The 15,404-nt window shown below is 43.5% G+C and overlaps 1 protein-coding gene across 1 annotated transcript in view; it reads left to right on the forward strand.

Moving 5' to 3' along the window:
* LOC106573085 (contactin-1a) overlaps window positions 1-15,404 on the forward strand; it is a 129,929-nt gene that overhangs the window by 77,663 nt on the left and 36,862 nt on the right. The window contains exons 4-15 of the mRNA XM_014147770.3: window positions 3,798-3,924; window positions 4,170-4,345; window positions 4,974-5,069; window positions 6,282-6,385; window positions 6,682-6,784; window positions 7,964-8,063; window positions 8,271-8,452; window positions 8,775-8,899; window positions 9,959-10,076; window positions 10,435-10,585; window positions 11,572-11,699; window positions 14,291-14,463. Coding sequence (XP_014003245.2) covers window positions 3,798-3,924; window positions 4,170-4,345; window positions 4,974-5,069; window positions 6,282-6,385; window positions 6,682-6,784; window positions 7,964-8,063; window positions 8,271-8,452; window positions 8,775-8,899; window positions 9,959-10,076; window positions 10,435-10,585; window positions 11,572-11,699; window positions 14,291-14,463 — 1,583 coding nt within the window. The remainder of the gene's footprint in view (window positions 1-3,797; window positions 3,925-4,169; window positions 4,346-4,973; window positions 5,070-6,281; window positions 6,386-6,681; window positions 6,785-7,963; window positions 8,064-8,270; window positions 8,453-8,774; window positions 8,900-9,958; window positions 10,077-10,434; window positions 10,586-11,571; window positions 11,700-14,290; window positions 14,464-15,404) is intronic.

Here is a 15,404-nt window from a genome sequence, read left to right on the forward strand (position 1 = left end):
CCTGACTTTCAAGAATGCCTGAATTGCTTCACCTTGCTTTTCTGGTTGACCTGATTCGAGTTTCACCTTCTAATTATTTAATATCTACAGTGCAAATTTTACTATGGCACGGACCGTGGCGATACATTGGCACATGTGGAATTATTAGAATATGGCAAATAGTATTCAATTATTGTATTCTATCCATGTTGGCGTTACAGGCTGTCACCAATTTACTAATGCCCAATTTGCCTAAATGGAAACACTTCAACCACTCTCTCTCTCTCCCTCTCTCTGTACACATGCACCATACAGTAATGACCATGCGCATCTCTAGTACTGAATAGTATTCATATTAACGTATTCTTTGGGATGCAGTGACACCCAATGCACTCTACAATAACACTTTCACAGTGAGGATTTGGCTAGCAACAAAGCTCTAGCCACGTTTCACTCACAGACCTGGCATGGTGAACACACCCACAGAATGCTGCAGTGGAGATGCCTTCGGGATACAGCACATATGTTCGCTGTCCCACTTGGACAACAACCAATTTCTTCATGTAATCAAACAAACACACAAACAAACAAATAGACTCCCAGATGAACAACTTTCTAGGAGTTAACTAGTGGAGCTTGGTGCTCGACTTGTTATGTCTGTATTATTTATTAATTACATTTACAAATAATATCATCGTATGCCTAAATGTGTGCAACACTATATAGCTCACATATACATCGTAAAACAAAATCATTATCGAGTTTCCCTACAGGCTGGGAGACAATTGTGTGAGATACAAGGCATCTTGCACGGTCACAGTTCTCCACATTATTATAATGCTTAAATAAGTATCCAAATTCCTGCTGGCGAAAATGTTGCCTAATATATACCTAACTGATGAATAATAGATGTGTCATTTCATTAGAAGCTCTGATGCCAGAAAGGAAAGTAAGAAGGAAAGGAGGAAAAGAAAAGCTTCAGACGAGACCAGGATCCTGGATCAGGAGAGAGCAGGTTTGTGTTGGTATTATTCCAGTATAGGCCAGACAGTGTTGTTGAATCGAGTCCTGTTGTCTGGTAATAGTCCAGAGGATGGCTCTTCTCTTCACAGCCCAGGAGAGAATAGGGTGTGTGTGTGTGTGTGTGTGTGTGTGTGTGTGTGTGTGTGTGTGTGTGTGTGTGTGTGTGTGTGTGTGTGTGTGTGTGTGTGTGTGTGTGTGTGTGTGTGTGTGTGTGTGTCAGTGTGTTTGTCCATTGACTGCTGAGGACATGATTGCATACCCCAAAAAGCTTTACACCTCTTTAACGGAGTCACCCAGCCAGTGCTACCACAGCCAAGTCATGCCAGAAGATGAGACAGAGAGGGGGATTAATACAGGGAGAGAGAACGTGTCTGAGACACTGAGAGACACACAGAATGAGAGGAGAGAGAAAGACAGAGAACAATGTGGAAGTCTTTCGAGAGGGACTGTGAGAGGGAGAGAGAGGTGTACAAGAAGTAGGGAACAGAGAGATGAGAGAGATGGAGACAGAGAGAAACAGTCCGTGTTTGAGCCAGGGAAAGAGAGAGAGAGAGAGAGAGAGAGAGAGAGAGAGAGAAAGAAAGAGTCCATTGATGTGTTTTTCGCTGAGAGAGCGATAGAGGCAGAGCAGCGAGACGGTCGAGGAAGAGAGAGAGGCATCAAGAAGCAATGAGAACTAGTGAGAGAGGAGAGAGAAATTCATGTGAGAGGGAAAGGGAGAGAGAGCATTAATACAGATGTGAGAGCATCAAGGTCCCTGGTATCTGCAGGCTGTGGGCTTTATGGGGTCTGTTTAACACTCCTCTCTACCATCTGTCACTTCACATGGTACAGTCAAGAAGTGGTGAATGCACACACACACACACACACACACACACACACACACACACACACACACACACACACACACACACACACACACACACACACACACACACACACACACACACACACAACTTTACGATGACTAGCATTCCTTTCACTGGGCCAGACAGGCCTCTGTGTCCATTTCAGCTCTCTTCCATACACTCACTGCTCTTCTCCTTTTCTCCTCTCTTCTTCCCTGAACACTGTTTCTCACTTAACGTGCCTTCGTGCCCTATTTATGGCACAGCATATGTAATTCTCTCTCTCTCTCAAGCAGCAGTCATTCCAAATGGTTGGAACTAGGCCATCAAGCTATGACGGTGTTAAGCACTTACACATTGTCCTTGTGTTGAAGTGTGTGAGCTACATTCCTGTCCATTGCAATTGTTTTTGTACATTTTCTGAAGTATCTGATAAAATCATATTTTCTGAAGTCCAAGTTTCAACCTATCTCTCGTTCCCATTCTCTGTCTCTCTCTCTTTCTCTCTCATTCTCTCTCTTTCTCTCTCTTTCTCTCTCTCGCTCTCCCTCATTGTCTCTCTCTCTATATCTCTCTCACTGAGAATGAAGACTATAGTAGCAAATAAGGCACCTCAGGGGTTTGTGGTATATGGCCAATATACCGTTGTTATGCACGAAGCAACTCGGAGTGCCTAGATCCAGCCCTTAGCACTGGTATATTGACCATATACCACAAACCCCTGGTGCCTTATTGCTATTATAAACCGGTTATCAACGTAATTAGAGCAGTAAGCAAGTCGTTTTTTGTTGTTGTCATATCCGTGGTCTACTGTCTGATATACCACAGCTTTCAGCCAATCACTATTCAGCGCTCAAAGACATCCGGCTTTTTTCTGTCAGGATATTGTGAGAATATGAACCCTTTGTCCTGGGTGGCAGTTCGCGTGTAATTCTTATCTTTTCTAGAGGAATGAATCTTCAGTGAATCTTTAGAGGCATTGCTTGCCTATGTAGACAGATGAGATAAGTGTGTGTGTGTGTGTGTGTGTGTGTGTGTGTGTGTGTGCAGTGACAGTGGCATAGAGGTGACAGATGTGCTCAGAGAGCGAGATCACACACACACACACACACCTGAATGGACAGTCACGATCTGAGAGAATAATCAGCATCTCAGGAACATTTTGCCTCATTGGTTATTCATTGTCTTGTCTTGCATTGTGTTTCTCTTATTCATGGGAGCTCTGTGATGCGTGTGTTTTTTAATGACTAATTGGATCTAATTATCCAAGTGTGTTTGTGTGTGTGTGTGTGTGTGTGTGTGCGTGCGTGCATGCGTGGCGCGTATGTTTAGATTGTGTGTGTGCATTCGTGTGTGTGCTCGCGCACGCACGAGATCTCGTTATCAATGTGTGTCGACACCGGTTTAAAGGCAGGTCGAATGACGCAAGGCATTTCCATCAAAGAGATCTCTCTCTGTGTTTAGCCCGCTAACTGCTTGTCTTGTCATCTCTGAGGATGAGGGTGGCATCTGAAAGGGTTTTGGGTTAAATGTTCATTTCCCATTTAAGATTTGGTATTAGCTTCCGACAATAATTGAACCAATGGGAGATGGCTCTGCGTATAGTAGGTTAGCCACCTGACGTCAGAAGATACTACAGTACTAAGAAATACCATGGGTACAGTAGGAGCCAGGTTGCTGGGAGTGGAAAGACTTTACACCATGTTGTTCAAGCACTGCAAGAATGCAGTTAATCAATAACCAATGTTTTCTCCGTGAAAGAAAATCAACTCAAAATTCACATCACTTACTCACACGTCTTATCCCGAGACCCGTGTCTCAGTCGTTAGGCACTAAGCGAAAGAAACGGAACTGAAACAGACAGGTGGACAGGATTGTTCCTATCTGACCTAGTAGTTCCTGATTCATTCCACCTATTTGTCTGTATGTGTGTCTCTTTCCTCTCAGACGATGCTACAGGTTACGGGCCAGTGTTTGAGGATCAGCCGGTCGAAACCATCTACCCCGAGGAGTCGCCCGAGGCCAAAATCACCATGAGCTGTCGAGCACGAGCCAACCCACCTGCCACATACCAGTAACATATGCTCTGCTCTCCTCTCTGCTCACCCCCTTAAATACCACACGCTGTGTGTGCTGTATGTCCCCCCATCTCTCTGTCTCTCCCCAGCATGATGTCCTGCACAGGGCCAAGTCTGGAGGTCCTAATACATGGCTTTAAAGGACTTTAAAACATCCAGCCCTCATTCGCCATGCAATTCTTCAAATGTGGAAAAATGCATTGTGATATATGTTTAAAATGAACTTGATCTTCTTCTACAGGTGGAGGTTGAACAGCCAGAACATAGACCTGGATGGTGACAACCATTACACCCTGGTCGGGGGCGACCTGGTCATCTCTAACCCCATCAAAAACAAACACGTTGGGAACTACTCCTGTGTGGCCACCAACGACTACGGCACCGTGGTCAGCCGAGAGGCTGGCGTCCAGTTTGGATGTGAGTGGATGGGACACCGGGGCGTGATCGGATCCACCGTTCGTTTTTTGCGTAACGCATTATCATAGGCAGGAAGGACGGAGGGACGTTTTATGAACAGGGGCTACACTTTCATGCCTATATTAGTAGAGCTGTGATAGGGACTCGGGAGAGAGGCAGCAGCGCCACATTATAACAACTTTGGAAATTACATTTGAATGGTCAAACTTTATAGAGTCTGGCACGAGACGGAATCACCTCTGCAGAATCAATAGTTAGTTCCCTCCCTTTGAAATAGGACAGTTGCAAATTATAAGCCTGCTAGCTAAAGTAATGCAGGTTCTGGTTTTAAAATGGTTTTGAGCTAGGAGGTTACGGGGTTTAAGAGTATTGGAGGAAAAGTGTTATTACGTAAATGAGGTGAGGGAGAGCATTACAGTGGATTCTCCAGGCTTGTTAATGAATCTGAACTCTCTGTCTTCCTCTTCTCTCGCCTCCTCCCCCGCTCCCCCATCACTCTCTCTCCCTCTTCCCCCCCTCTCTCTCGCTCTCTCTCTCTCTTGCTTGCCCCCCTTTCTCTCTCTTTCTCTCTCTCTCTCTGTCTCACACTTACTCACTCACTCACTCACTCACTCACTCACTCCTCCAGACCTGGACTTCTTCTCGTCTGAGGAAAGAGAGGCGGTGCACGTGAAGGAGGGCCAGGGGGCAGTCCTGCTCTGCGCTCCTCCTCCACACTACCCACGTAAGTGCTAGCTAGGCTAACAGCTGCAGCTAATTCTCTGATGCTAGGCTATTTCTGCAGCTAATACTAATACTACACACAGATTTTGTCTTAAGACGTGTCTTCAAAATGTATCGTAAAATGTCTTAAGATGTCTTGAAAAGTGTCTATATCTTAATTAAAGTGTCTCAAGACATCTTGACTTAATGTCTCAAGATGTGTTGAGACATCTTAAGACAAAGTGTGATGGCTGGGGATGAATGCTATGGTGCTAGGTTAGCACTATGGTGCTAGGTTAGCACTATGGTGCTAGGTTAACACTATGGTGCTAGATTAACACTATGGTGCTAGGTTAACACTATGGTCTGTAGCATTGCACGTATTACATGTGTCTCTATTCCAGTATTAAATCCAACAGTATGCTATGACTCAGTCAACCCAGATAGTCAAAACAGTGAAAATCAATGAAAGTGTGCCCCCTGCTGGTGACTGGCAGTACTCCTTCATGAGGCTGCTTCTGTTCTGACATATTGTAGGCTATATCCTCACGCTGTAGCCCTGAGCTGAGTTTTACACTTATAGCCTCAGTGTAGGGATGTGTGAGGCAAAATAAGCTGTTTTGGATGCTTTTTTAAATGTAATTTCATACAGTAGCTTTGTATTCTTCATCAAAGGTACTTTACACTAATCTGTTCAGGTTTTCCTCTCCGAGTCGGGCGTGTTTCTTGGCCCAATTTTGGTCTCCTTTATTTGTATATTTCTTAATTATTGATATTCGTTAAACAAACCTATTTGGTATCAACCGGGAGCTCCACTAGAATTCTGTACAGCAGACATGCATAGTCATTGTTTTGCAAATTATACAACAAAACCATTCTGTGAAATGATGGTAACGTACATATATTTCAGCTGCTGCCGCGGCTACTTAATTACAGTTCCTCAGTGATACTTGTCCTTTTCAACTCTTTTCATAGCGTCATGATGAACAGTTTGATATTAAAGCATCAAATGCTTCCGTTGTTCGCTTTCATTTTAAAGTATCGTTTGGGTCAGCATGATAGTGTGGTTTGGGTCAGCATGATAGTGTGGTTTGAAAACAGTATAAGAAGAAAAGAGCCAACTCCTCAGCCTTTCTCCATCCTGGCACTCCGCCGCTCCCCCATCTCCTCTGTCTTTGACTGACAGATTCAGGCTTGATCGCCAGGTTGAGGGTTGTGTGTCTTTTCTCCATAGACGAGCTGTCATTCCGCTGGATTCTGAATGAGTTCCCTATCTTCATCACGCTGGATAAACGTCGCTTTGTCTCCCAGACTACAGGGAACCTCTACATCTCTAAGGTGGATTTCAGAATGTGTCTTCGACTGTCTGCAATGACACCCTATCATTTCACCCTACCATAGTTTTTTACACCCTATCTGGTCTAAGGTAGTGCACTATCATGGGAATAGGTTGCCATTTCTGACACAGCGTTTGAACTTTATTGAGCGATGCTCACAGTTTATATAAACTGAAGAAAGGCTGAATTTACAGCAGAAAGATGTTCACATAAAAACACGCAGTTACAAACATGGGTTACATAATACAGGACATAAGATCAAATATGTTTACCTGAATTGTTTACGTCTCTCACCAGGTGGATTCATCAGACAGTGGCAACTACTCCTGCTTCGTCTCCAGTGCATCCATCGCCAAGAGTGTCTTCAGCAAGTTCATCCCCCTCGTCCCCCTGGCTGAACGTTAGTTCCTGTTTTTCAGTTCCTGTTTTAACTGTCCTATATGTTGAGGTAGGAATCTATTCAGCAAAGATTCCTGTCCCATCGTATCTAATAGTATGCACGCACCATGACCTATAATAAAGCTGTCGTTACTGGAAGATTTCAGTAATCACACAATTGCCCATTTTTTGGTTTGGTAGATATGAATCTGTTCAGTGAAGATGGGCAGCATATTACCCTACAGTATGTGAGATCATTATCAAGGTGTTGGATATCACACGATTGCCTACTATTTGTAGTTTGCTTAGGGCAGTAGAGTTGGTCCAGCTTGTGACCAGCGAACCACATATGAACATTGATAAAGAGAGGTCGGTAGCAGGCGAGAACCCAGACAGTCACCATCTCTGGAGTTGGAGTTTGAGATCACAGTTGAAGTGTTGAGAGAGAGCCTCGTGCTTGTGTTGTTTATGAACGTGGGAAAGGCTTGAGGAGAGAAATAATTGAGATAAAGATGAAGAGAGGGCCTCACTTTCCTCAAGAGTTCATAAATGATTACTTGTTTGTGATGTACTCTCAGTTGGTCCTCCTTGTTTGTTTGCTGAGTAATGCTAACGTTACCTAGTACCTACCTAGCAGATTTAAAAACACAAACTAGCATGTTCTTAGCCTGGTCCCAGATACGTTTGTACCCTCTTGGCAACACCTATGATCATGTCATATTTGGCGATTACATGCATGACGATTACCCAAGGAGTTGTCCATAACACAAACATAATCGGGAGCAAGCTAGCATGTCGTGTTCTAGTTGAAAAGGTTGTAGGGGAGAACAGTAGTTTACCCGGCAACACTTCATGCTTTGTCATGCATATGTTTTATTATGACTACGTTACTACAACACAACACGGGCCTCTGGCTGTGTCATGGCCCATATTTAGCACTGTATTGGACAGTCATCCTGAAGGGCAGACTGAGCTGGAAACACTGTGTGTGTGTGTGTGCTACAGCATAACTAGCGTATCCTACCTGACACAACCGTTTACAAGAAAGCGCCTCCAACCGTGCGTCACCTTGTCTGTACACAGAGTTAACTAACATAACATCTTGTTGCTGGTCTAAGTTGTTCTGCCTCCTAGGGGGTGTTATGAATAAACAGGTGACTCACATCCAGTTGTTTCTATTTCCTGTTTCTCCACCAACCAGGTCCAATCAGGAAATACCCCGCTGACATCAAAGTCAAGTTCCCAGACACTTACGCACTGGTGGGACAGAATGTCACAATAGAATGCTTCGCCCTGGGGAAGTAAGTATGGATAAAGCCAGTGCATTGCTTCAAGTACATATATTAGAGAATCACTTATACTAGCTATCCTAGCTCAGACTTAGAGTATGAAATAGTTTATTGTAATACAGCTGTACGTATAGATTCTAATGACAAGGCTATGGGATTATAGGTCTAAGCTCCTCTCCTCTCCGTTGTTCTCACTTCCTCATCCCTCACTCTCCACAGTCCCATCCCTCAGATCCGCTGGAAGAAGATGAACGGAGAGCTGCCGTCCAATCACGACGTCAGCATGGCGGGGGCCCACCTCCACCTGTACAACGTGCAGTATGAGGACGAGGGGACATACGAGTGCGAGGCCCTCAACTCCAAAGGAAAGGACTGGCACAGGGCACGCATCTCTGTAGAAGGTAGGGCTACTAATACGGTATATATTCTCCACCTTGGTAGTTGCAACTCATTGACTTGCAAATTGTTATGATTTAACACCTTTCCGGGCCTCATTTGAGTTGTGCAGGTAGCCTGGTGATTAAGAGCAGTGGTCCAATAACCAAAAGGTTGCTGGTTTGAATCCCTGAGCTAACTAGGTGAACAATCTGTTGATATGCTCCTGTAAATTGCTCTGGATAAATGTAAAATTTTCACACAGATCATGCACTGATGTTGAGCGTTGATCTCAAGTTAGGATTTGGGCCTCACACTGCCTGTCTTCAACATCTCACTCTGTTTCAGCATTCCCGGAGTGGACGGAGTCCATCAACAGTACAGAGAAGGACATCAGTAGTGACTACACCATGTCCTGTGTGGCTAGCGGCAAGCCCAAACCCCACGTACAATGGCTCAAGAACAGCTATGCCGTAAGAGAACTTTCACGTGCCCTTTTCACACTGCCGAGCCGAGCCCAACAGAGCCAAGCAGAGCTGTGCTGAGCTGGTCTGGTTAATCACCCACCATAGTTGCTGGTACCGTAATGGCAAATACCATATGAAGACAAAAAAATCTGAGCCAGCACGGTGTGGTTGGGGTTGGCAATGTGAATCAGGCAATAGTGCTAGGGCGGCGCACAATTGGCCCAGCGTCGTCCGGGTTTGGCCGAGGTAGGCCGTTATTGTAAATAACAATTTGTTGACTTGCCTAGTTAAATAAAGGTTAAATAAAATCAAAAAACGTATATACTTTTAAATAATACTCCATTAGCTATGGTGGATGCATAACAAGGGCAGTCAAGATTCAGGAGAAGGTACCTCTTGTTGTTTCTGAGAGGGTGCCAGCGTGGAGAGGAGAAGGGACAATAGGAGGAGGGAAGAGAGTCAAGTTGAGGGGTCTTGTGTAGCTCAGTTGGTAGAGCATGGCACTTGCAACACCAGGGTTGTTGGTTTGATTCCCACAGGGGACCAGTACAGAAATGTATTTAATCCCTACTGTAAGTTGCTTTGGATAAGATTGTCTGCTAAAATGCAATGAGGAGAGGAAAAAGTACTTGTTTCTGAGGGTGCCAGCCCAAAGAGGTTACATATCTAACTGTCACAAACACCCAACCCCTGTCAGGAGGGAAGGCAAGTGGGCGGATTCAGATGCCACTGTGATACTTCATTATGTATTAATGATGGTTTCATTAAGTCAAATAAAGCCATTTTAATGCTAAAGGGATGCTATTTAATTCAACACTGCATCAATTGGTACACGTTATTCCTAGATTTCAGAAGCATTTGGATGTTTCAACGTCAACATTGAGGTTTCACAAAAGTGAAATCTAGATGTCAGTAAATCGTCACTGTTATTTACTGTGATGAAATCTCAATGTTGATATTGAAACATCCAAATGCTTTATTGTAAAATTACATTTTAGGATACCATGCAATATTGAAATGCTGACGGATATAACTGTGACATATTTATTTATTCATTTTCTGCAGTACGATAAGCGTGATTTGAGGTTCAGTGGTCTGACGTTTAAGGACTCTGGGATGTACCAGTGTATAGCAGAGAATCGCCATGGAGTCATCTATGCTAACGCAGAGCTGCGAGTGATTGGTGAGTCAAAAGCTCAGATTCATTGTAATTGGCTCAGTCCAGAGATTAAAGGTCACCGCACTAGCTGACTAATTTGGACTAAATTAAAACATGAAGTTGCCTTGTCAGTTTTCATCGAGGCTACGTTACACATATAAACAAATAACATAGTCCAATAAAGCGACAGCATGCCCTTTTCAGCGGTGACTTGATCCAAAACACGTCCTAATTATGGTAATGTGGCATGAACAGAAGTGAATTGCTAACACACATGCTTCTCTCTCAGATTTTTTTCAATACTTTTTTTTTAACAGAAACAGTTTAATGAATAAACCCTAGTGTAATGACTAAAATCTTTTTTCTCTGTGACCCTATGCAGCGTGCGCCCCTACGTTTGAGCACAACCCTGTGAAGTGGAGGATTCTGGGAGCTAAGAACGGCAGAGTGGTCATAGAGTGTAAACCTAAAGCAGCTCCCAAACCCTCGTTCTCCTGGAGCAAGGGCACTGAACTGCTCTTCAACTCTACCAGGTCAGCATCTGGGTTGGGTCTGGTTAGGTCTGGGGTCGTAACTCATCTAAATGGTCATGATGATCAATCAAATTAGTTTTGCTTTTTGAGTCTCCTCAAAATTAGCCTTGTCTGACTGTGCTATAGTGTAGCGAAGTTTTCTATTATTCTTTGGCATGCCATACTAGGGACGACCAGGCTACCTAACAATGTCTAGTCTTACTGTATGTATAGATATTTTGTATTACTCATTTCAAAAAGATGCTGAGTGTTAGGTTTGCACGTTTAACAGGGTATGGGGCTGCTTTTGTTCGTCATTGAGTACTGTGCTGTAGTCTGCTTTCCGCCACTGACTGACATTAAGCTTGCTCTAAAGCTCATCAGACAGGACAGAGAGAGCCTGCCTGTGTAAGATCCTGCCCTCCACCCCTCTGCTCCTCAACCACTAAACAAGGCTAATCTGCCTTCACAAAGACCCACCACTCACCACAGGGGGTCGGACACTGGGGCTTCCTGTGCCTTAATCACTCTGAAACAAACTACCCAAATCACCATAGCCGAATAATCTCTGTCCCCTTCAAACTACCCAAATCACCATAGCTGAATAATCTCTGCCTCTCTCAAACTACCCAAATCACTATAGCCGAATAATCTGTCTCTCTCAAACTACCCAAATCACTATAGCTGAATAATCTGTCTCTCTCAAACTACCCAAATCACTCTCAACCATCTACCACTAACTCACTATGGAGAAATGATTTAATAACAGAGATGTCCAACATGACTGCCTGCCTACCATGTAGGTTCTGGAGGGTTTTTCCTGTCCATGTGAATGAGTGCTGAATAGAATGTTGCCTTACAGGATTTGCTCTTGTCATATGTGTATTGCCCTTGTCTATGTATTTTGTACACTCTGAGGATTTTGTAATCATCAGTATCAGATCTCTTGCAATGAAGTAGCTGTATCTGTGTTTTTGTAACACTCACATGTCGTGGGTTATCATCAGGGTGTTAATCTGGGAGGATGGTAGTCTGGAAATTCTGAACGTGACCGAAGCAGACGAGGGGCGTTACACCTGCTTTGCTGAGAACAATCGGGGCAAGGCCAACAGCACAGGCTCCCTCTCCATCACAGGCAAGCTACACACACACACAATGCGCGCACGCACACACACGCACACACACACGAGCCTTGCACAATGGCAGTAGGTAGCACATGGGATATTATAGCGCGCATTTGTTTTGTAAGATGTTCCAATTACAAACATGTACAGTATGTTGTGAGCTTCTGCTTACTGTACGGATTGTCAATTATTATTGCTGAGTTCATGTTATGGGAATTACACTGAACAAATATATAAACGCAACATTGTCGGTCCCACGTTTCATGACCTCAAATAAAAGATCCTAGAAATGTTCCACATGCACAAAAAGCTCTCAAATGTTGTGCACAAATTTTTTTACATCCCTTAGAGTCAGCATTTCTCCTTTGACAAAATGATCCATCCACCTGACAGGTGTGGCATCAAGAAGCTGATTAAACAGCATGATCATTACACAGGTGCACCTTGTGCCGGGGACAATAAAAGGCCACTCTAAAATGTGCAGTTTGTCACACAACACAATGTCACAGATGCTCAAGTTTTGAGGGAGTGGTGAATTGGCATGCTGACTGCAGGAATGTCCACCAGAGCTGTTACCAGAGAATTTAATGTTAATTTCTCTACCATAAGACACCTCAAACGTTGTTTTAGAGAATTTGGCAGTATGTCCAACCGGCCTCACAACCGCAGACCACATGTATGGCGTTGTGTGGGCGAGCGGTTTGCTGATGTCAACGTTGTGAACAGAGTGCCCCATGGTGGCTGTCGGGTTATGGTGTGGGCAGGCATAAGCTACGGACAATGAGCACAATTGCATTTTATCGATGGCAATTTGAATTCACAAAAATACTGTGACGAGATCATGAGGCCCATTGTGAGGCCCACTTTTTTTTTTAAAGATATCTGTGACCAACAGATGCATATCTGTATTCCCAGTCATGTGAAATCCATAGATTAGGGCTTAATGAATTTATTTCAATTGACTGATTTCCTCAAATGAACTGTAACTCAGTAAAATCTTTGAAATTGTTGCATGTAGCGTTTATATTTTTGTTCAGTATTTTAGCATAAGGAATAAGCTGTCCACCCACTCTGCCCAGAGTGGAAGAAAATACGCTTTGGTGATGAAATTTCACTTCCTTATATTATATAATACATTTTACCAATATAAATATGGTTTTTCCTGTTCTGAATCATTCAGTGTGTTCTTTCTCTAACATATAATTAACATTATATCTAAAAAGTCAGATTTCGTAACCAATACATCCCATAATAAGCAACGAGCTCTGTTGACAGAGCGGTGGCGCTTCTCACAGCGACTTTTGAGGATTTTCCATGATGTGGTGGTCACCTGCGAAGTTGTTTCCGCGGGTCGCAAAAAGCTAAAATAACGTGACACGAGCTGAATTCAACGTGAAAGGCTTTGAAAAGAAAAAGCTTGCAGTACGCTCAGCGCTCCGTTGACATTTCACAGAGATACGCTTGTTTTTCGGAGAGATCTCTGAAAAATAACAGGAATTTCGCATTAACGTGAAAAGCGTAGACTAATGTGAAAATACTACATGTCTCAAAATCGATATCTATCTTACCTCTATTGTTTTATGTCCTCCGAATTCGAGAAGAAATATGACGTGTTCAACGGTGAGCCTGTCAGTTTGCCTTAATCCTCACACAGCATACAGCTGACGCATTACTACTTTCCAGATTTTTGACCACTTTCTTTCCGCTGACCTCCATTGACTTAGTCACCCTAATCTTGGCCATCCTACGAGGGTAAAAACTCCAATAACTTTAGAATGGATTATGATAGAGACATGAGGTTTGGATCATTGGTTTTCTTGGAGGAGTATCTACACAATTAGCATTTCCCATTGGTCAAAATATGCGTTTTTGATTGGAACCCCAATAAGGAATAACTCACAAGCATCCTTACATGCTGACCACATCGAACCGTGTTGCATGCGCGAGCATTGCAAATAAATGTACACATTCATGTTATTCATCCAAACTGCTTGCGCATCAATGAGAACTTGGTTCTATTTTTGACGCTTGATCCGCTGCCAGTCCCGCCTCTCCCATCTCCTCATTGGTTGTTAGGAGCATATACCCACATGGGTGATTGAATCCCGCTAGCGGGACAACTTCCGGTGAAACTGGAGGGTGCGCAATTCAAATAAATAATCATAAAAATTATAGATATTAAACATTTATGTACATACAAGTAGTGTCTTATATCGGTTAAAAGCTTAAATTCTTGCTAATCTAACGGCACCGTCCGATTTACAGTAGGCTTTACAGCGAAAGATGTAGACCTGAAGGGCACTTACTGTGATCCATATCTTACCCTTCACTGTCCTCTACTGGTCAGAGATGCTCACTACCACTTAACTCCATCCAGTTCACATCAATACATTTTACAGTGTTAGACAAATTGCACATATTTCCCTAAGGCTTAAATATTAAACTAAAGTGGATTTTGGTGGATAATTGTACTGTAGAGTACATCCATTGCTGATCTTTCCACATTGTAGTCAGCACATTGTGGTCAGCACATTGTAGTCAGCGAAGCTCAGCACAATACTGCAAAGTTGACTACTTACCCCTTTCATTTTCTTTTCCCCAGAGGCCACTAAGATCACGTTGGCTCCTTCCAATGCAGACGTGAAGGTGGGGGAGAGTACCCACATGCAGTGTGCCGCCTCACATGACTCCACGCTGGACATCACATTCGTCTGGACCCTGGACACCCACGCCATCGACTTCGACCGGGAGGGATCCCACTATGAACGCAACCTGGTAAGAGATTAGAAAGGCGGGACAGAAAACATAGGGTTGACAGATCAAATCCCGGGTATGGTTGAAATATTAAGTTAGTATTACTCTGGTGTAGCTCTGTAATACTCTGCTATAAGTCGTATCTCTGTAACACTGTAATACCACTGTACCTCTGTACTGTAATACCCATTTAGCATCAGTTACTAAAAGACCCATGGACAGCTGGTGGCAACAGCTGGTGGCATGTATCAGTTGAACTGCAGTTTCCTTATCAATGATGTGAGCCACTCTCTGCCCGTGCAGCCTTAGCAGTAAGCAGCAGCTAGCGTTCCTCATCTGTCATTCCACAGGATGGAGTATCTCCATATAACGATTGATGACCTTGCATAGCTGTGTACAAGGCTTATTTTCCCTCTCATAAAATTACAGCATGCTCCAGTTGAATTTATTTATGTAGCATCAGAATAGTGTGACTCATATTATAGTAAGTAAGTTAATATAATGCTGCCTTTATATTCTCAATGGGAGTATTTCATAAACAGAAAATATGGCTGTCATTGTAAATAAGCATTTGTTCCTAACTGACTCGCCTGGATAAAGGGTCAATGACATAAGTAGTGCTTCTTTGACCTTGGTTTGCTTCGTGCTGTGAGAGTGCAGTTCACATAACAAACTGTGAATGGCTACTGTAGATATTCTGCAGGCTTCTGTGTTCAAATATTCTGTCTATTCAATTTTCCTGTAGAGAATACTAAAGAAGCTATGTTATATTCGGCAAACAAGGCAGAAGGGTGATAGCCCTCTGGTACAGCTCCCTGTAGTTCTCCTGATTGGATGTTCAGATCTCTGATTCCCACCTAGTTTCTTCCAAAGCCTATGTAGTGACGTGAGTCTGGCAAGCGGGACTATATCCCTCAGGATTTGGAAAGTTGTTGTCACGTCCTGACCAATATAAGTTCTTA

This window comes from Salmo salar, chromosome 16, assembly GCF_965601325.2.
Source record: "Salmo salar chromosome 16, fSalSal1, whole genome shotgun sequence".
NCBI classification, from domain to species: domain Eukaryota; kingdom Metazoa; phylum Chordata; class Actinopteri; order Salmoniformes; family Salmonidae; genus Salmo; species Salmo salar.